The sequence below is a fragment of the Hyperoodon ampullatus genome (genome assembly GCF_949752795.1).
Source record: "Hyperoodon ampullatus genome assembly, chromosome: 5".
Classification (NCBI taxonomy): domain Eukaryota; kingdom Metazoa; phylum Chordata; class Mammalia; order Artiodactyla; family Ziphiidae; genus Hyperoodon; species Hyperoodon ampullatus.
The window spans coordinates 118,864,360-118,886,484 of NC_136918.1; the positions used below are offsets into that span (position 1 = coordinate 118,864,360).

At 36.0% G+C, this 22,125-nt stretch overlaps 1 protein-coding gene across 3 annotated transcripts in view; it reads left to right on the plus strand.

The window, feature by feature from the left end:
- USP25 (ubiquitin specific peptidase 25) overlaps positions 1-22,125 on the plus strand; it is a gene marked incomplete at its 5' end in the record, with an annotated part of 145,661 nt that overhangs the window by 68,175 nt on the left and 55,361 nt on the right. For all 3 annotated transcript variants that reach the window (XM_079704213.1, XM_079704214.1, XM_079704215.1), the window contains 4 exons: positions 10,450-10,523; positions 14,526-14,674; positions 19,986-20,113; positions 20,462-20,557. In XM_079704213.1, coding sequence (XP_079560339.1) covers positions 10,450-10,523; positions 14,526-14,674; positions 19,986-20,113; positions 20,462-20,557 — 447 coding nt within the window. The remainder of the gene's footprint in view (positions 1-10,449; positions 10,524-14,525; positions 14,675-19,985; positions 20,114-20,461; positions 20,558-22,125) is intronic.

Consider the following 22,125-nt stretch of genomic DNA (forward strand, 5'->3'; position numbering starts at 1 on the left):
CATAAATGGGTGTTGAATTTTGATAAAAGCTTTTTCTGCATCTATTGAGATGATCGTATGGTTTTTAATCTTCAGTTTGTTAATGTGGTGTATCACACTGATTGATTTGCAGATATCGAAAAGTTCTTGCATCTCTGGGATAAATCCCACTTTATCAAGGTGTATAATCCTTTTAATGTGTTTTTGGATTCAGTTTGCTAGTATTTTGTTGAGGATTTTTGCATCTATGTTCATTAGTGATATCGGCCTTTAATTTTCTTGTTTTTTTGGTATCTTTGGTATTACTGTCAGGGTGATGGTGGCCTCATAGAATGAGTTTGGAGTGTTCCTTCCTCTGTAATTTTTTTTTTTTTTTCGGTACGCGGGCCTCTCACTGCTGTGGCCTCTCCCGTTGCGGAGCACAGGCTCCGGATGCGCAGGCTCAGCAGCCATGGCTCACGGGCCCAGCCGCTCCGCGGCATGTGGGATCCTCCTGGACCGGGGCACGAACCCGCGTCCCCTGCATCGGCAGGCGGACTCTCAACCACTGCGCCACCAGGGAAGCCCCCCTCTGCAATTTTTGAAATAGTTTCAGAAGGATACCTGTTAACTATTCACTAAATGTTTGATAGAATTCACCTGTGAAGCCATCTGGTCCTGGGCTTTTGTTTGTTGGAAGCTTTTATATCACAGTTTCAATTTTAGTGCTTGTGATTGGTCTGTTCATATTTCCTATTTCTTCCTGGTTCAGTTTTGCGAGATTGTACCTTTCTAAGAATTTGTCCATTTCTTCTAAGTTGTCCATTTTATTGTTATATAATTGCTTACAGTAGTCTCCTATGCTCCTTTTTATTTCTGTGGTGTCAGTTGTAACTTCTCCTCTTTTTTTTTTTTTTTCTAATTTTATTGATTTGAGCCATCACCCTCTTTTTCTTCATGAGTCTGGCTAAAGGTTATCAATTTTGTTTGACTTTTCAAAGAGCTAGGTTTTAGCTTCATTGATCTTTTTAATTTTTTTTTCATCTCTTTAATTTATTTCTGTTCTAATCTTTATGATTTCTTTCCTTCTGCTAACTTTGAGTTTTGTTTGTTGTTCTTTCTCTAGTTGCTTTAGGTGTAAGGTTAGGTTGCTTACCTGGGATGTTTCTTCTTTCCTGAGGTAAGATTGTATTGCTATAAACTTTCCTCTTAGAACTGCTTTTGCTGTGTACCATAGGTTTCGGATCATCATGTTTTCGTTTTCATTCATCTCTAGGTATTTTTCGATTTCCTCTTTGACTTCTTCAGTGATCCATTGGTTACTTAGTAGCCTATGGTTTAGCCTCCACGTGTTGGTGTTTTTTTAGTTTTTTCTCATATTTGTTGTCTGATCTCGTAGTGTCGTGGTCGGAAAAGATGTTTGATACGATTTCAATCTCAAATTTATAGAGGCTTGCTTTATGGCTCATGATGTGATCTGTGCTGGAGTATGTTCCATGTTCACTTGAAAAGATTGTATATTGTGCTACTTTCAGATGGAACGCTCTATAAATATCAATTAAGTCTATGTGATTTAGTGTGTCATTTAAGGCCTGTGCTTCCTTATTGATTTTCTGTCTGGATGATCTGTCTATTGATGAAAGTGGGCTGTTAACGTTCTCCACTGTTATTGTTTTACTGTTGATTTCTCCTTTCATGGCTGTTAGCATTTGCCTTCTATGTTGAGGTGCTCCTATGTTGGATGCATATATATTTACAATTGTTTTGTCTTCTTGTACTTTTCCCTTGATTATTATGTAATGTCCTTCTTTGTCTCTTGTAACAGTCTTTATTTTAAAGTCTATTTTGTCTGATATGAATTTTGCGACCCCAGCTTTCTTTTGATTTCCATTTGTATGAAATACCTTTGTCAATCCCCTCACTTTCAGTCTGTATGTGTCCCTAGATCTGAAGTGGGTCTCTTGTAGACAGCATACATAAGGTTCTTGTTTTTGCATCCATTCATCCAGTCTCTATCTTTTGGTTGGAGCATTTAATCCATTTATGTTTAAGGTCATTACTGATACATACTTACTGTCATTTTGTTTATTGTTTTGGGTTTGTTTTTGCAAGTCTTTTTTCTTCCCTTCCTATTTTGTTATCTTGTGATTTGATGACTGTCTTTAGTGTTGTGTTTGTATTGCTTTTTCTTTTTTTGTGTGTGTATCTATTATAGATTTTTGGTTTGTGGTTATCATGAAGTTTTGATGTAGCAATCCATATGTATATACAAGATTGTTTTAAGTTTCTGGTCTCTTAATTTCAAACGCATTTCCAGTATTCTATATTTGTACTCACCTCTTCTCACAGTTGCTGGTTTTGATACCATATTTATGTATGTATATTTTCCTACCTTTGCTGTATTTTTGCCTTTACTGGTGAGCTTTCCCATTTGTAATTTTCTTGTTTCTAGTTGTGGCCTTTTCTTTTCTGCCTAGAGAAATTCGTTTAGCATTTGTTGTAAAGTAGGTTTGGTGTTGCTGAATTCTCTTAGCTTTTGCTGGTCTGTAAAGCTTTTGATTTCTCTTTTGAATCTGAACGAAAGCTTTGCTGGGTAGAGTATAAGAATATACTTGTAGGGTTTTTTCCCTTCATCATTTTAGATATATGTGTTAGTCCATTCTGGCCTGCAGAGTTTCTGCTAAAAAATCAACTGATAACCTTATAGAGATTCCCTTGTATGTTATTTGTTGCTTTTAATATTTTCTCATTGTCTTTAACTTTTGTCAATTTGATTAATATGTGTCTTGGTGTGTTCCTCCTTGGGTTTATCCTGTATGGCACTCTCTGTGCTTCCTGGACTTGGGTGACTGTTTCCTTTCCCATGTTAGGTAAGTTTTCAGCTATTATCTTTTCAAATGTTTTCTCAGGCCCTTTCCTCTCCTTATGGGACCTCTATAATACGAATGCTCATGCATTTAATGTTGTCCCAGAGATCTCTTAAACTGTCCTCGTTTCTTTTATTCTTTTTTCATTATTCTGTTCCACAGCAGTGATTTTCACCATTCTGTCTTCCAGCTCACTTATCCATTCTTCTGCCTCATTTATTCTGCTATTGATTCATTCTAGTGTGTTTTTCATTGTAGATATTGTATTGTTGAACTCTGTTTGCTCTTTAAATCTTCTAGCTCCTTGTTAAACATTCCCTATATCTTCTTGGTCTATGCTTCCGTTCTTTTTTCAAGATCTTGGATCATCTTTACTATTACTCTGAATTCTTTTTCAGTTAGATTGCCTGTCTCCACTTCACTTAGTTGTTCTTCTGGGGTTTTATCTTGTTACTTCATCTGGAACATGTTCCTCTGCTTTGCAGTGTCACAGGCTGCAGAATTGTAGTTCCTCTTGCTTCTGGTGTCTGACCCCTGGTAGGTGAGGCTGGTCTAAGTAGCTTGTGTAGGCTTCCAGGTGGGAGGGAGTGATACCTGCCCACTGGTGGGTGGAGCTGGGTCTTGTCTCTATGGTGAGCAGGGCCCTGTCAAGCAGTGTGTTCAGAAGCAGCTGTGGGTTCAGGAAAACTTTAAGCAGCCTGTCTGCTGATGGGTGGGACTGTGTTCCTACCCTGTCGGTTGTTTGGCCTGCAGCATCCCAGCACTGGAGCCTAAGGGCTCTTGGGTGGGACCAGGTCTTTGCATCAAAATGGTGACCTCCAGGACAGCTCACGCCAATGAGTACTCACCAGTACCTCTGCCACCAGTGTCCTTGTTCCTGCAGTGAGCCAGAGCCGCCCCCTGCCTCCCCAGGAGACCTTCCAAGACCAGCAGGTAGGTCTGGCCCAGGCTCCTATGAAGTCACTGCTTTTTCCCCTGGGTCCCGGTGTGCACAAGACCCTGTGTTCACCCTCCAAGAGTGGCATTTCTGTTTCCCCCAGTCCTGTGGAGTTCCTGTGATCAAGCCCTGCTGGCCTTCAAAGCAAATGCTCTGGGGGCTCCTCCTCCTAATGCCAGATGCCCAGACTGGGTAGCCTGATGTGGGGCTCAGAACTCTCTTTCCTGTGGGAGAACCTCTGCAGTATAATTATTTTCTAGTTTGTGGGTTGTCCACCCAGCATGTATGGGATTTGATCATGAATACACCCCTCCTACCTTCTCACTGTGGCTTTTTCCTTGTCTTTGGAACTAGAGTATCCTTTTTTGGTTGGTTTCAGTCATTTTTTGTCAATGGTTGTTCAGCAGGTAATTGTAATTTTGGTGTTTGTGTGAGAGACAGCTAGCTCAGGTCCTTCTACTCGGTCATCTTGTCTGCTCCTAGATAACTTAAAGAGCACTGACTCTGATGATAAAAACCAAGTCCTAGCCAATCTGCCAACTAGCTGTGTAAACCTCAGACAAGTTGTGCCTTTCTGAGCAATAATTTTCTCATTCCGAAAAAGGAGTTGCACTTACATGTGCTTTCCCACCAGGCACTTAAAACCACTCACAGGCCCTACACCACCTCATACCGGTTCCAGCTGGGTTACTAGGGGCAGCTTGATACTTTTGGTTTTGCTCTTTTTTCTCAAGATTGTTTTGTGTATTCAGGGTCTTTTGTGTTTCCATACAAATTTTAGAATTATTTGTTCTAGTGTTGTGAAAACTGCCTTTGGTATTTTTATAGAGATACATTGGATCTGTAGATTGCTTTGGGTAGTATGATCATTTTAACAATACTAATTCTTCCAATCCATGATCACCATATATGTTTCCATTTGTTTATGTCTGCAGTTTCTATCATCAGTTTCCTAGTTTTCTGAGTACAGGTCTTTTACTTTCGTAGTTAGATGTATCATTTCTTTTTCTATTTTAAAATTATGGCCAGCCTTATTATCCAAAAAAGGCATAATAACATAGTCTGCAATGAGATTGAATTAAAGTAAAAATATTCTAATTATATACTGTTAGCAACTACGAGATGCTTCTAAAATTTTATATAGCCCTCCTAATTTGTTCTCAAATTCTCAGGGGAAAACTAAGTTTACAAATTATATCCACTTGATCTTTTAAGGCAACATCCAAACAAATTATACTTAAAAGTCATATTCTTTTGTCCCTTGGTTGCAGTCTAACAAAAAAGAAATCATTTTTGCCTTTCTGAGTTTGTTCAGCCTTTACACTACAGGCATGTCTTTTCTGTGCCTGAATTGAGTTGAGGTTCTTCAGATGAACTCTGTATTCTCTTTCACTTGTATGTGTGTAGTTCTTTCAGTCCTTCAAATGTTGAATTTCATATACTCTAATTTTAGATTTTGAAAGATTATTAGGACACATGATTAATATTGATCTCTTACTTTTGAAATCTTGAAACAAAAGCAGAACTTCAGCCCTTTAACTTTCAGTCCAGCTATAATATTCCTAGATCTTAGTGCAATCCAGACTCAAGTTATTGTTGCTAAAGACTGGGGCAGAAAATCTGGATAATGTCATAAATGGAGGCAATCATCATGGTTTTAGTTCTGCCAAGATGCCTGTCATTAAGGGCCAATTGGTCTTAGACCACTACTTATAAACTTATGTTGGAAGAAATCTCTCCAGATTATACTGCTGAATCTGCAGTATCTGAGGGAAAAAGTTCTACTGTTAGAAACTGTCTTGAGAATGTGGCATTGAACAAAGCCGCTTCCTTCTTGGCATGTTTATGATGCTAACAGCTCTGGTCAGGTGGCCTTCTTTTCTGTCCACCAAAACTCTTAAGTTACATTTTTCTTAACGAGCTTCAGTTTGCTGGCCCTCAGTGCTGCATTGAATGTAAGCTCTTTCTAATAAAATACTTTTGTGCCCAGTGGTTGCTGCCATTGCATTGGTATGGGATTGCTTAGGCCTGTAAAACCTGCTTTCTAGGTAGTTTCTTTCTTCTCTTCATGTTAGCTTCATTTGTAAATCTCTCCATCAGATTGCTGAACTGAATCTCCTGTTGATGCTTCTGAAACCTGAGTTCCAGCATCCAGTGAAGATCATCATCTCTGTGATATGCTCTTTCCTCAGCTTTTGAAAGTTCTAGGCCTTGAGTATATTTCTTTCTGCTACTTTTTTTTTCTGGGCGGGATAGCCCTTTAAGGTTCAGTTACATATATGTTTTTTTCTTTCTTCTTTAAGGAAGGCTTGGCTGAATTTTTAATAGTTTAACCTGCTTCTTAGCTTCTACCTCATTCAGGACCATCTCTGTTTGATGGACGAGTATCTTCTCTTTCTCTTCTTTTGACTTTGTTTTCTGCCCTATAAATTTGTTTTTGTCTAACCTGTTCCTCTGTATTTTCTTGATAGGGTCCTCATAATGAGAGCTAGTGAAATATGAGTTAGGAGTATGCCCAAGTAATTTATTGTTCAAACATGCATTGTCCACCTTCACCTCTTTTGTGTTGCAGAATTCCACCAGGGTTCTGTCCTGTCAGACCAACAGACAGCCCATGTGTGGACTTGATCTATGATTGTCCACCCTTGCTCCTCTTTAGTAAAACTCATGTTCCTTGTACTTTTCCTTAGAGTTCCAACCCCCAAAATTTATTGAGCATGTTTCCTCAGAATGTGAACAATATCTGTATCCCCATCTATAATTACTGAGTCTCCTTGAAGTTCTCTCAGTAATTCTTTGAACGCTTTACCCTGAAATCCCTAGTTCCTCCTCAAATCTATCCAGATTTTCTATAAGCAGCTCATGTGGTAACCTATCTGCAACACAACTCCCTGATTACTCTTTATCTCTAGCCTTAGAAGACTGCCACTTGACTGTTTCCTGAATCCTGGTTATTTCTGAAAGGATCATTCTTTTCTGATTTTGGAGATCTTTCCTTATTACTCATTTACTTTTGAAAAATTTCTTTGGGTCCCAGTGTCAACTTTTCTGATCTAGTAACTAAGAAGTTCTCTCCCCATTTCCTAAAACTGTTTTAAAAGAAGCTAGAACTTTCCCATTTCATCTAAAATTGTCTTATTTGAAATATGTCCTTCTCCTCATTCATTTCTCAGTAGTTTTGTTTTTTCTTTACTGTTTATGGAGCTAAAACTTTTTTTTTTTTTTTTTTTTTTTTGCGGTACGCGGGCCTCTCATTGTTGTGGCCTCTCCCGTTGCGGAGCACAGGCCCCGGACATGCAGGCTCAGCGGCCATGGCTCACGGCCCCAGCCGCTCCGCAGCGTGTGGGATCCTCCTGGACCGGGGTATGAACCCATGTCCCCTGCATCAGCAGGCGGATTCTCAACCACTGCGCCACCAGGGAAGCCCCAAGCTAAAACTTTTTGAAACACTATGATCTGCCTATCTAGAACAGAGCTTTCCAGTTGTTGTGCCATGGTAAGCCAGATTATAGGTATGTGGAGATATTGATCCTGTTTCTGTGATCATGAGAAAACATGTGGTTTTATTCCAGAGTTCTCTGCATATATTATCTGTGTGCCAATGACATTAGAAAGATTGGGAAGCACTGAGTAGGTTACTCTATCAGTTGCCCTAGATCTCTGAACTCTTTCTGTGTCGACCTAATTCCCAAGGCTAAAATGCCCCTGATACAGGTTTTCTTTAGTGATTTCTTTTGGCCTTTGCTATTTGTGTCATTCTAGCTTTTCTTCATGTAAGTGGTGGGTATATTATTTCTGTTATATCAATAGAAGTCTCACGTCTTTTAAATTGCTCTTCACTTGTGTTCCTTACATTTCTGTTGATAACCACAGTCTTAGTCCCTGATATTCAAAGCTTAAATGCACAGTAAAGAGTAAGACCTCTGAGAGGTTGCAAAGAAGGACAGGGTAAACAATTTCTAGAAGATTGGTCTGTCTGACTCCTTAGGGAAGGTCAGTGTGCATACCACAGGTCAGTGGAGAGCAGACCAAAATCCAGATACGAAGATTTGGAAAGAGAATGCAGAATTAGTCGAGCAGCTCTTACCCAGTTTCTTCTGCCAGAGTCACCAACCTGGTATGTCACTGCTCTTTCTATGCAGTATGTATGTGACAGTAAGGAGAGAAACCAGGAATGTTGCTTTTCTACATGGAAATACGACCTGTGGAAATGGATATACTAATATTTATGTCTAAAGATTCATAGGCTTTTACATTAAGAGAGGCAATCTTTGGATTCTTCCTCTCCCCCATATCAGTCTCAAGTCCTTTTTATTGTCACAGTGTAAAAAATAAGGTGTGAAATAAACTGTTTTCATAGAGTTAAAATGCCCAGAGATTAAGTATGCATAGTGGGAGGATTCATAGGTTTTAGAGGCAGACTTGAGTTTGCTTTTCAGTTTGAGCACTTACTAGTTGTGTGAATTTGGGCAAGTGACTTAGCATAGTCTACAGATTTATTACCAGTGCAATAGAGGTAAGAGTGCCACCTGCTGCCATTTAGGGTGGGCTAGATAATCCTGTGGCAGCATCCCCAAAACTTCAGAGGTTTATGTCATAGCCTTAGCTATGCCCAATGAGTGTGAGCAAGGGGCTCTGCACATCCATTGACAGGGCCTTACACTGACAGAGGCTTCATCTCATCACAGGATTCTGGGATCACCACATCAGTAGAAAGTATATTGGTTCTCAAAGTTACAGCCCAGAAATGGCACACATTACTTCCACTCACATTTTGTTGTGCAGAGCAAGTCATGTGGTTTACTTAACTTCAAAGTTAATGGGAACACCTCCTACCCATTAGGATGGCTGCTATCAAAAAACAAAAAAACCCTCACCAAACCAAAACCAAAACAAAACAGAAAATAACATGTGTTGATGAAGATGTGAAAAAATTGAAACTTTTGTGCACTGTTGATGGGAATGCAAAATGGTGCAGCTGCTGTGGGAAACATGGTGCTTCCTCAAAAAATTAATACTAATATAATTATTTGATGGAGGGAATCCTTTCACAGTGTATACATATGTCAGATCTTCATATTGTACTTTAAATACCTTACAATTTTGTTGGTCAATTGTATCTATAAAGATGAAAAAAACAAGAATTAACCACATGATCCAGCAATTCTGCTGAGTTTATATCCAAAAGAATTGATAGCAGGGTCCCAAAGAGGTACTTGCACACTCATATTCATAGCAGCATTAGCACAATAGACAAAAGGTTGAAAGAACTGATGTGTCCATGGATGAATGGAAATACAAATGTGTTATACACATACAGTGGAATATCCTTAACAAGTAAGGAAACTGATACATACTACAACATGGATGAACCTTGAAGACATGATGCTAAGTGAAATTAGCCAGTCACAAAAAGACAAACACTGTATGTCACTTATATGATGTGTCAGTAGTTGTCAAACTCAAAGAAACAGAAAGTTAGGATGGTGGTTGCCAGGGCCTGGCAGGAGGGAGGAATGTGGAGTTGTTTAATCAGTTTCTCAAGATGAAAAATAGTTCTGGAAGTTGGTTGTACAACAGTGTGAATATACTTAACACTGCCGAACTGTAAATTTAAAAATGGTGAAGATGGTAAGTTTTATATTGTGTGTATTTTATCACAGTTCAGATTTTTTTCAAATGTCAATAAAAAGTAAATGGGAAAGTGCTTCTTACTATATACCTGAAAGTAGAGGGACAGAAATCTTTTTGAATAGCACTGATGACCACCACACTACCTCATAGGATTGTTCCAGAGATTAAGTGAAGTACTTCCCACCAATTATTTTATGGTTTAAATGAGGGTGAATGTAACACATATGTCAAGAGACAGATAGTGTCCTTCTCTCTTTTTTAAAATAAATCAGTTTAACTAATTTAAACAAAATTTATGAAGAAAAAGTCTCTGCTGTTGTGGACACAACATACTTTTATATAGCAAAGCCAAAATAAACTTTGCGTTTTTAGACCACACGGTACAAAGCATTAAAAAAAAGTTAAAAATTGTCAGTTTCTATTTGCTTCAAGCAAAAAAGAAAAACAACAAATTTATATGTTAAAGAATTTGGAAAATTCACAGATGACTAATTTTACCAGCAACATGAAACTTTATAAAACATTGGAGTTTCTCTTTAGCTACCTGGGTTGAAGCTGGTGTGTTTCTCCTTCACTGCTGATGGCTAGTGTTCATTCTTCTAGGTAAATGTGGGAAATGACTTATTAAAATTTTATAGAAATTTATTTTGATTAAGAGTGGCTTTCCCTCCTTCCCAACAAGTCCAAATAAGCATGTATTGTACAGACTAAAAGTTCAAGATTGAAATGATAAAGGAAAGATCAGGCACTTCGTGAATACAGACTCTACTCAGGTCTTCTTGTAACAAGGTCCCACATAGTAACTCATTTTAACCCTTACAACAACCTTGTGAGTTCCATTACTATTATTATCCTCAGTTGACAGGTGAAGAAACGGAAAATAAATTTAAGTACCTTGGCCCAACACTGTAAGTCACAGCGCCAAACACATGATAACCACATAAATGTTATTGTCTTGGCATATATTATTATTCTTTTAATGTTTTCTCTATTATTTACAGTTCTAAAAATTAAGAATTATAACCACATTTATATTTTTAACGTGATTTTTAGGGATGAAGAGAAGCCAAAGAACCCCATGGTAGAGTTGTTCTATGGAAGATTCCTAGCCGTGGGAGTGCTTGAAGGTATAGTTACACATGTTTACTTTTTTATTACAATTGAGATATTATTAGCTGTTAGCTCCTTTGTCATGATAGTGACTTTATTTGTGGAATGGTTTTTAATTTTAATTTGACTTACCCTGTCTAGTAGTTTCTGCTGCATTGCTACTGCTAATCATTTATATAAAAAGCAAAGAATTGAGTGCATGTAAAGGAAAGTACAGAGTATATTGTCATATGCTACTTGGTACTTAGTTAATGTTGTCCTGATGTTCTTTGCCTGGGACAGGTTCTGTGATACTGTGAATTGTTAGGATATAGGGATTAAGGGGGCAATTGGTGGATCTTTTAAAAATAATATTGGAGTTTAATACTGGGCTTGGTATGATGGTCACTGTTTTTGAGGGTTTCAAGTCTATGCATGTTGAAAGCTGTACTTAGCAACTTAGCATAGTCAGGGTATTGCAGGGTTTCCATTTTGGGGGTGATTATAAAATTCTTCAGAATATAGTTTTCAAGAAAGAGTTGTACTCTGTCTTTTGAAAAATCAGTTGAGTGATACTATTCCTGTTACGTAAAATCCAGGCCTCACCAGTTACTCTTTGGTTTTCCTAAAAAGGGCAGGGAACTGACTCATAAGATATACTTCAAGTGATAATATTACTAAGTCCCAAAGCATACATTTTTGAAAAATTGTTATTCCCAAATGACCCTATACATCAGCTTTTGAAAGTTCACCCAAATCGCCCAAAGTATAAAATTTGGGAAATTAATTTTTCTTCAGTATCTTAAGTGATGGATTCCCATGAAGTTTTGTTTGAATGTAGTTTTATATTTGAGATTTGGAAAAAGGTAGACACTAACTCAGGATTTAATCAGACATCCTAAAGGTTATATTGAGGTGTTAGTACATTTTGTTTGCCTCAAATGCTAAATATTCATTATATAAATAGTGGAATATTTTATACAGTGCATTGTATTCCAATTTGGGATGTCCACACTATCATACCAGTTTTTATTTGAAGTAGAACACTGTATATAGCAGAAGAGGAGCTCTAATCAGGTTGTGACTGGGCATTATTTATAATACTTGTCATGAGCACTTCTACCTATATTATCTGGATTCTTAAAAGTGATTATTAAAATTTCTCAATCAGTGAAGTCTTTGTACTTGGTTTTGGTAAGTCGTTTAAAGGCTACTGTGCTGCATGAATGTGATTTTAATACATTTCCAGGTGAACTCTGTGTTTGCTTTGTTAACAATTTATTTTAGAACACTTTATTATTTTTACATATATCTTCTTAATGCCTTTTTTTAGACTAGTGACTCTCAACTAGGGGTGATTTTCAGTTTGTTTACTAAAGTATCACAAAACTTCTTCAACTGTTCTAGAATTTCTAGGCCATTGACCCCTCCATTCTGTTCTTCTCAGTCTTTGCTTTACTTCCTTCCTTGTCCATTATGATCATCCTTATACATTTCTAAAACTCTTTCCCCTCATTCCCTTTTGGCTAGTCTCTGACCCTCATGGAACTATTCCTCTTCTCTCTGCATGTACTGAGAACCTGACCGTTGCTAGGAGAAAGTCACTCAAATGAGCTAACTGTAATGGATCATAAAGTTGTAGTGACTCTAAGCTTCACTGGTCCCAAGCCTGTAACCATACCTGGCAGTCATCTTTGTTTTGTTTAATCACTGTCTTCTTTCCCATTTTCTGCAATAACAATTTCCAGTTTTTCTACCTCTAATCTAATTTCTTTGTCTCTTCATTTTCTGAGAAAGATCTTAACTCAAATTTCATGGATTTACCATGAAGTTAATGAAGCCTAACCATGGGTCCTGGCTAAGGCCCTGAATCTTAATTTTGGGCTTATAACTTTTTTATCATAGTTCTTAAAAGTGAGTTCCTCATATATATGAGTTCAGGCTTCCCAACTTGGATCCATTCCAACCTCTACCACATTCTTTTATTTGTCCCTCCAGGTAATAGAGGAAATATTTAGTCTAATGTCAATGGCTACCCATTACATGTGCTCAGAATCTCATCCTTTCATGTTTTCACTCAGGTCTTATTCTGTCCATTGTCTTGCTTTTTTTCTGTATCCTTAGCTTCTTCCTTTCACTGTGTCTTTCTCATCAATATTTAGACATGCTCTGGTGTTTCACATCTTTAAAATTAAAGAAAAAAATCTCCCTTCACATGCTCTTTTTCAGTCAGTCTTATTCAGAAATAAGTTCCTTTAAAGTGAGGAGTTTGTTTTCACCTGCTATTTCTCCAATTATTCTACCTGTCCCACTTTCATTTTCTGTCCCCAGACCTCTTCTAAAAGGGTCTTTTTAAGGTTATTGATTTCTTACATGTGTGTTACTCCATTGGATCCCTCTCAGTTCTTATTGAATTCTTATCAACTATTAATGCTGTTGACTCCACTCTCTCCTTCTCCCCCTTTTTCCCACTCTTTCCTTAAAAACACTTCTCTGGCTTCTATCACACCATATTATCTTGGCTTTCTCATGCCTCTGTGGGTACTTCTTATGAGTTATATTTATAGTTCTTTCTGTATCTAAAGGTAGGAGATCCTTGGGAATCAGCTTAGGTCCTCTTCCTCTTCCTGTCAGATAATTCCTTGGGCAGTCTCATTCACTTCCTTGATTTCCTGCTATTAATAAGCTAGCAATTCTCCAATTTATAGCTTCACACCAGTCTTAGTTACAGACTTATTTATGTCCAACTCTTTTCAACTTGAAATCTTATGGGCCATTCGAAACCAATGATTTTCCCTGCTGCCTTAAAACAAAAGTAAAAAAAAAAAAATCCTCTTCACTGGTGCCCCTTTCAGTACATAAAAATCAATTCAGTTGTTCATGCTAAAAATCTGAGTATCATTCTTGATACCTTCTTTTCTCTTCTATTCCGCATCCTGCCTATGAGCCATTCAATCAAGTCCTATTGGTGCTCCCTTTTGTATATATTTATAAATGTGTGTATATCATTTCATCTGTTTTTATACACTTTTACTAACACCCTATTCAGTGCTACCTTTATTTTTAGACAGATTCTATAATAGTCTCCTAACAGTCTATCACTCACTTAACACAGAAACCATAAGGATGTTTCAGAGATATAAATCTGAGCCTCTTATTCCTAGATTTAATTATTCAGTGACTTTCCATTATATTCAGAATATACTGGAAAAAAGTTCTTAACAAGGACTACTAGACTTTGTTAAGAATTTGATTTTGATCCCTCACCTAACTCTTCATGGTCATCTCCGTCTTGCTCCCATAAGCTATACTTTCCTTCCCTTAATTCGTTAAAACATGCCAAGTTCTTTGCAGCCTGAAAGTCTTTGCGTGTCCTGTTGCTTGGCCAAGAATACTCTGGCTCCCCGACGTTGTGGCCTGGCCAACTCCCTTTCACCTTTACAGTCTCAGCATAAATGTCATTTTGATATGGAAGTTTTCCCTGCTTCACCCTCCAGCCCTAAAGACTAGGTTTGTTTCCCGTTTTTATACCTTCTCACAGCACTCTGTCTCACCACCCCTTTTATAACATCTGCAATAATAAACAATTGTTTGTTCATAATTATATGTACAATTAATATGTATAATGGCTTTTTCCAGAAGAGGATAGGAGTTTCCTCAGCTCAGAGACCATATCTCTTTTGTGCACTGCTATATATATTCTCAATGTTATCACACTCTCTTACCCTTAGAAGGTACTTTTTTAAGGAATAAACATATATATATAAATATGTATGTTTGTATACATATATACATAATATCTACTTACATATGCATGTATATAATTACATACACACATAGGGGTGTGTAATATCTATAGCATAGCTGGATGTGAATATACATCTGTACATGTACAAACCAATAGGAAAATTATACCAGCTACTACTGTCTGGAGCATAAACAGTTATAGTTTTCAGGTTCAGGAGATAATTACTATATACATCTATTTACTTTTAGTAGCTAAAAGGCCATATTGAATATTAATTTCCCCCCTCTTATAGGTAAAAAATTTGAAAATACTGAAATGTTTGGTCAGTACCCACTTCAGGTCAATGGATTCAAAGATCTGCATGAGTGCCTAGAAGCTGCCATGATTGAAGGAGAAATTGAGTCTTTACATTCAGAAAATTCAGGAAAGTCTGGCCAAGAGGTGAGTTTAGCATCTTTATTCCCCTTCCCTTCAGGTCTTCCTTAAAATGTTGTGAAGTGCAATTTAAGGCTCTAAGGATATAGCTACTAATAATTGAGAGAATACTCAAAAAATGTATTTGGATTTAATTATGATAATTTATACATATTTGGGAAACCAGAGTCAATACAGTCTATAAGTTAAATTTTCATTTAAAAATTTTCTCAAAATTTGATGTTAAAATCCTCCTTTAGGACACTGTTCAGTCTTTTAAGACTTTTCAGTCATGGTACCAGCCATTACAGCATGCTAGTCCTGGAAGTAAGGAAGAAAAACACTGATGTTAGAGTGGAATTTTATATAGACATATGTTACTTACATCAAATATTGTTGGAATATGTCCACACCCAAGTAGGCAACACCACACTCCTTTTCTTGTAAAATTACTGTGTGATTGCCTGAAGGACAGATGAAAAAACTTCCTTTCTCAAGAAAGAAAGAATTAAAAAAATATATTACAAACCTATTTATCTGTCTCCACTGGTCTCTGTCTAATAACCTATCTCCATCTCTCAATTCATCTCTCTAACTCCATCTGTATATCCTTCCATCCATATATTCTTCTAGAATAATAGAGTAAAGGATAAAGGACAGATTATGTGTGCTGAAATCAGTCATCATTAAGCAATTGCTGATAGCTGTCTAGATGTAAACTCCGTGCATGAGGGTGGGGGTCTTCATCTGTGCCACTCACTACTGTATCTCTAAAGCAGTGTGGTGACTGCAGATAAAATTATATAATACATATTGACTGACTGAATGAAATGTCTCAGTCATATTAAAAAAGTTTCCAAGGTCTTTATTCTGAATAGGTACTTAGTAAATATTAAGTGATGGCATCTCTGTTTATCTAAAAAGGGACTAGGTTCTTGTATTTTTTAGGATAAATTGCTTTTATTTGAGTTGTATGCTTTTTTAAAAAGATGTAATTCTAACGCCATCCTCATTTCCTTTTCTTCCCTCACATACTCAAACAAAAAAGGAAATAAATAATATTTACTATTATTTGGCTGTTTTTTTGAGAGAGAGAAAATATTTGACATAGTTTTTCTCTCTACATCATAGAACATCTATTTCAGTGATTCTCAACAGTTACCTAGACCTCACTTCAAAGCTATCGAATCAGAATCTAGGGTAAGGATATGGTATATGGCCACCAGAGCTCCACAGATGACTCTGATATAGACCTTTAATTAAGAATACTTAAATTAAGCTTATTTATTTTACTGATTGGGAAACAGATCTGTAAAGATTGGGACTTTCCAAGGATCCCAAAATGGAACAAGTGAGCAGAGCCCCATAAAGTGCCATCTGTTTCCTATTAAACAAAAGAATGATGGGTTTGGGCAGGGAAAAAAGGGATGGCATTTTCCTCACATTGTCAAAGTAGCTTATAAATGAAACACACTATGGTTTATTGGTAAATAATTTAATAATTGGTAAATAATCTTTCTCACATATTCCTAGCTTTTAAAAATGTTTTTCTTACATTGACTCTGATTGTCATTATTTATTTTTAAAAAAATCTAGTTTGTCCTCTGTCTTTGGCTTCATACTCTGAATGCCCTATACTACAATATATATCTTCCGCTTAGGTTTTCCCATCTAACCTAAGATACACAGTGGTTTGTTGTCATCTCTGAATTCAGGTTCTAAGCAGTCTCAATAATAGCAAATTTGATTACCTGTGATTCCTAGTACCAGTTGCCTAGATTTGTTGAACACGGTGGTTTCAATAATAACTCAACCTGGTTTAAATGACTATCACCGACTAGAGCAGAATATCTTAAAAGTTTTTAGTAACACCCTTAAATTATAGTCTTATTATGTCCTTCAGAAAAGCTATTTTGTTTCTCTATAAAGACCAATGAGTAGCATTTTAGGCTTGTTTCTAAATTGGCATAATCCCCGATGTTAATACCTTTTATCTCTTACACTATTATTTAATAAAAAATTATTGATTCTACTTTGATACAGAAAACATCTTTTTTTTTTTTTTTTTTTTGCTGAAATAGCTGGGGCCGACTAATATAGGAAGATCTCTAGTCTCCAGAATTGCTTATATTAAAACATCCAGTGGGCTGTAAGAGTTTACATTTCTGTAATGATTACCAAGAGGCAACTGAATAAATTAAAAATGATTATATGTAAGATATTTTTCTAAATCATAAATCTTAATTATATGTTTTGCCATTTGTAGATGAGTTATACTCTCCAAGAAACCTGGAGCTATTTTTTGATTGCCTATTGGAGAGAAAGAATTTCAAAGAGTAAACACCTCACTTCTGGTGTGGGTATTCACTACTAGTAGTATGATGTACATCCTTTTAGACGATTGCTATGCACATATAAATATTGTATTTGTCTCTTCATACTGTCCTGAGACTTGCATTTTTTTACTTACCAGTATATTGTGAGCATCCTTCCATGTCAGTATATAGCTTTTCATCATTCTATTTAGAACCTGCATAGTATCACTGTAGCCCGTATTTATAAAATTAAATTGTTGTAATTCTTCTGTGCAACAGTAGTTGGACAAAGAATTATTTCAAGGAATGTCTTCCTGTAAATACCCTTGAGCACTTAGGAATGAAGGATAGTTAGAAGTGGGATCTTTAGGTCACAGGGCATACTCATTTAAAAATGTAAGTACTGCCAAATTTCCCTTCACAAAGTTGTACCAAGTTATAATCAAAGTGCTGAGAGAAATTTTACAGAGCTTTAATTAAAAAACTAAGTTATAGAAATAATACCTACATGTACTATATTAGATATATGGAGATATTATATAGGAAATATATAGGGCAAAGGAGTGAAGGCAATTAATTAAATGACTGAAACTAATTTTTTAATTGGAATTGCAAGTTTTCCCTTCTCGTGCTTAGTTTATATCCTAGCTTTGTTTGGTGTTCTGTGGGGAATTTGCAATGATAGGTCTGTTGTTTCTTGTTCCTCCCCCCCCGCCCATATTCATGTAATCTTCCAAAAGCAAGGTAGTTAAAACATATTAATAGAAAAATCAGCTATTTACTCATGAAAATGGCCACATTCTCTCTAGAAAATATTTTAACAGGTCAGATTTATATTTACAGTAAATTCAGGAGTACTGCTGTTGCCATTGCTGATTATCTAAGTTCTTTTTTCATTCTGCAGAAATCTATTAGCCCTGTCAGTTCATTTTATAATGTAGTAATAATAATAGTAATCATAATGATATGTGTTTTGAGATATGGAGAATATAAACATCATTTTTACCTTTAATGACCTGTGTCTCACAGCGTGGCATACCGGTTAGATTAGGGATAAAGATAGAGTTTTACTGAATGGAAAAATATTTTGAAAGAAAAAAGTCTCATTGTTTTATATTATTTGAAATTCTACTTATATACTGCTGTACTTGTGATCTAAAAATCACAGAGCTAGACATACCCATAGTATTTTTGTAAATGAGTTTAGGGAATGGTCTGTCTATCTCTTGTCCTGATAGCATTCTAATGAAAAAGTGAAATCCTTCCACTCCTGTAGTAGGAAAAAACTGTCACTGCTGTTGGAGGAAACAGATGCACACAGAGACATATTACATAATATATTATGAACATTCTTTCATAAGATATGGAACCTATTTCCTGGACTATTTATGGTTTACAGAGAAGCATACCGCCAATTTGGGTCGTTTCATTTCTGTTGGCCATTGTAGGTTCCCATGAATTAAAGTATGTTAACTATTTAAAGTTAATACTTAGATTTAATTTTAAATAGTAACATTTAAAGCATTGCAAGAAAAAATGAAGGTAATAGTACTTGAAATCTATTTGTTTGAGTATTATAAAATGGAATAGAGAATATCATCCTAAGGCATCATACGTTTTCCTTGTGATAGGTGTGGGGTATATTTTAATTCTTAATAGTAAGTTTAGGTGTGGATTAAAGCTAACTAAAAAAAATTATTTCCAATGCCATGGGAGAACAAAGCAAATAAGCAAACTTTGCTCAAGAAATTTTAAAACTTAAGAGATGTTTCTAATATTAAATCTTCCATAAATTTCTCTAGTCAGTTTCAGGTAATATCCATAAAGCAAATTCCTTAAACTTCAACTTTTAGTTAAAGGTAAACCAAATCCAACTCAGGAAATCTCAATTCAGGTAATCATTAGCATTTTGAGAGGGAGAAATAGTTTTTAATAACAATTTATTTTATTGATTTTATTTACAGAAAAGTAGCAACTTTCAAGATCATATTCAGTTTGCCACATGTGCAGTTTCTGCTTTTCTTTTTCTTGAACATTTGAATTTAAATTAGCATACTCTTAGCTTATTGACATTTATGTGGTGACATTTTGTGGCACTTGAAAATACCATACACGATATAGTATGCAGCAATTTCTTTTTACAGAAGTATATTGCATGGCTTAAAATAAGCACTTTAGAGATACTTGTTACATTATTTTATACTTCTGTATTTGTTAATTCACAAGTTTGTTCCTTTTTCTTTCTCTTTAAATAAATAAGGTTTATGTAAAGCTTGAATCTGTTTATTGAAATAATTTTGAAGTTTTGTTGCATTTCACGCTTAACTGAACAGTTGCCAAAGTGTGTGGAGGAGTTGCCTCATAGCAGTGAGGCATTCAATTCTTTAAGCACTAGTCATTTTTTAAAATATTAAATGTAGTTATCATCAGTATAAACTCTGTTTGCTAGTGATAGATCTTTTTCTCAAATTTGTCAAAATTCCAGTGGGAACATTAAATTTAAAACAGGAAAGTGTCAGTTTCTAGTTTTAGCATGAAAATTGTGATCATTTATGCTATAAAATATTTTTTTTTCTTTAGTGTACTACCTCTTACATGTTAATTTGTCACAGGTTTTTGACAGTGTGGTTGATTATATTAAGTATATGTGCCATTCCTGGTAGTAATTGTGACATAATATTGAAGAAGCCAGAAGACGAGATACTAAGCCATACTTTTATTCAGTGTCTTTCTCTTTGGGTTAGAAATTCTAATGTAAAGAATTAATCATTGAAGAAGGAGAGTCATTAGATTTTTCTCTTTCCTGGTTGTGTGTTACCCCATTGGAATTTTCAAAAGGTGTGAAAAACTTTTAGGAGGAAGTTGAGTTTTAACTAAATTGTATACCCAATCAATTATTTGTGATGTTAGCATTATTATGATGCATATAAAAATGCCACTGCTAACTAACATCCTGTGCCTAAAATTGCAATGGAGAAAACAGAAAGGTGATATTAAGGGGTTTTGTTATTGTTTTCTTTCAGCATTGGTTTACTGAACTACCACCTGTGTTAACGTTTGAATTGTCAAGATTTGAATTTAATCAGGCATTGGGAAGACCAGAAAAAATTCACAACAAATTGGAATTTCCTCAAGTTTTATATCTGGACAGGTATGGTTTGGTATACAGCATGACTTAGTTTTGAAACAGTTCAGTATCCAGTGAAGAGTTATTGTGCTTAGAGAAAATTTTTGCTTAATTTCCTTAAAATAATTTTTACTTTTTGCATAATGTATCTAATACTATTTGTCAAGGAAAATGGAGTTCTCTTTTTATTTAGAAAAATATAGTTACTGGGAATAATGTTATAAGGAAAAATACTAATTTGTATTGTCTGTATGATGTTTTATTATAAAATTTTGGATCAGTTGATCTTCTGTGGTGATGGCTAGACTTAATATTGTTTCTACTTCTATATTTGCAAATACTAATTATTGCTGTATTTCTTTTTCCTGATAGATACATGCATAGAAACAGAGAAATAACAAGAATTAAGAGGGAAGAGATCAAGAGACTAAAAGATTACCTCACAGTATTACAACAGAGACTTGAAAGGTATTGAAACTTTTGTGAAATTATGAGCTAACTATAGGAAGTCATATTTTTAGTGACTGTCTAGAGCTTTAACTTAAAATTTGCTTTGAATGATTTGTGATTCTAGGAGTAAATAATCATTCTGGATTGATATTTTGCTTGAATACTTTAGGCTTGAGTTTCGTTAGAGACTAAAATAATTCATATTTGGCATTAGAAGATGATTTTATTGTTTAAAATTAAATATTCCTACCATCAAGAGGTAATACACATGGTACTAAAAATAGATGTAAAGTTAAACTAATCTATGATTGAGATTTCTTCTTGTGTGAGACTAAATATTACTCTTGAGATTTCCCTTAAAACGAATGGTAACTGAGTTTTTCTCCTTAACACAGAAGATACAAACTCAGATGCCTACGAGAGGCTCATGGAGGCTTTATAAAGAAAGGAAGCAAATCAAGTGTAAGCTGGTGGGCAAAGGGAGTCAGAGAGCACATCCCTGTGGAGAGAGGGTGGCTGCTATCCGCACTACTAGGCGGTGCCACGTGTGAACATCATCTTCCTATTGTCTGTAGCTTTGCATTGTTTCCAGAAGAAGCCAGATTCTAGAGTATGAAATATTCTGTAGTTCAGACAAAAGTCTACAGGCTGGGGACTTCCCTGGTGGCGCAGTGGTTGGGAGTCCGCCTGCCAATGCAGGGGACACGGGTTCAGTCCCTGGTCTGGGAAGATCCCACGTGCCGTGGAGCGGCTGGGCCCGTGCGCCACAACTACTGAGCCTGCGCTCTAGAGCGTGCGAGCCACGACTACTGAGCCCACGTGCCACAACTACTGAAGCCCATGCACTCTAGGGCCCGAGTGCCACAACTACTGAGGCCCTGTGCTGCAACTACTGAAGGCTGCACACCTAGAGCCCGTGCTCAACAAGAGAGGCCACTGCAAATGAGAAGCCCGAGCACTGCAACGAGGAGTGGCCCTCGCTTGCCGCACCTAGAGAAAGCCCGTGCGCAGCAACAAAGACCCAACAAGCCAAAAAAAAAAAAAAAAGTCTACAGGCTGAAATGTAGCCTGAAAGATCCCAGTTTGAAACCTCTGATCTAATCTGTATTCCCTTGTTTTAGTATTAATTTGAAAGTTAATAGCCTAAAACTTTTTATTCAAAATAGTATGTTATTTTTCAATAGTTTTAATTCTTAAAAGGTATCAGTAATCATACTGAAAAATAATCAGACGTAAACGGTGGGAGGATAATATTAGTCACCATCTTGAGACCAGATAACAGATCTAAAAATAAAAGTCTCAGGAGGTGGAAATGTCAGTTTTCATTTTACTATTGGGTTACAACTTATAGCAGCATCTAAAATTTATAACAGTATATACACACATTCAGTCTTAATCAGCTTTGGTTTTGTGTTCCTTTGGAGAATATTTAATTTATTTCTTGAGTGTATATTTAGTTTTACCATCTTCATTTGAAAGCAAAATTAATTTCAGTGTTGAGGAATATTTATTGAAGTGTTTTTATTATGTTTTATAACAATTATTGAAAAAAATGTGCTTTATACACAAATGAAAGCATTCATACA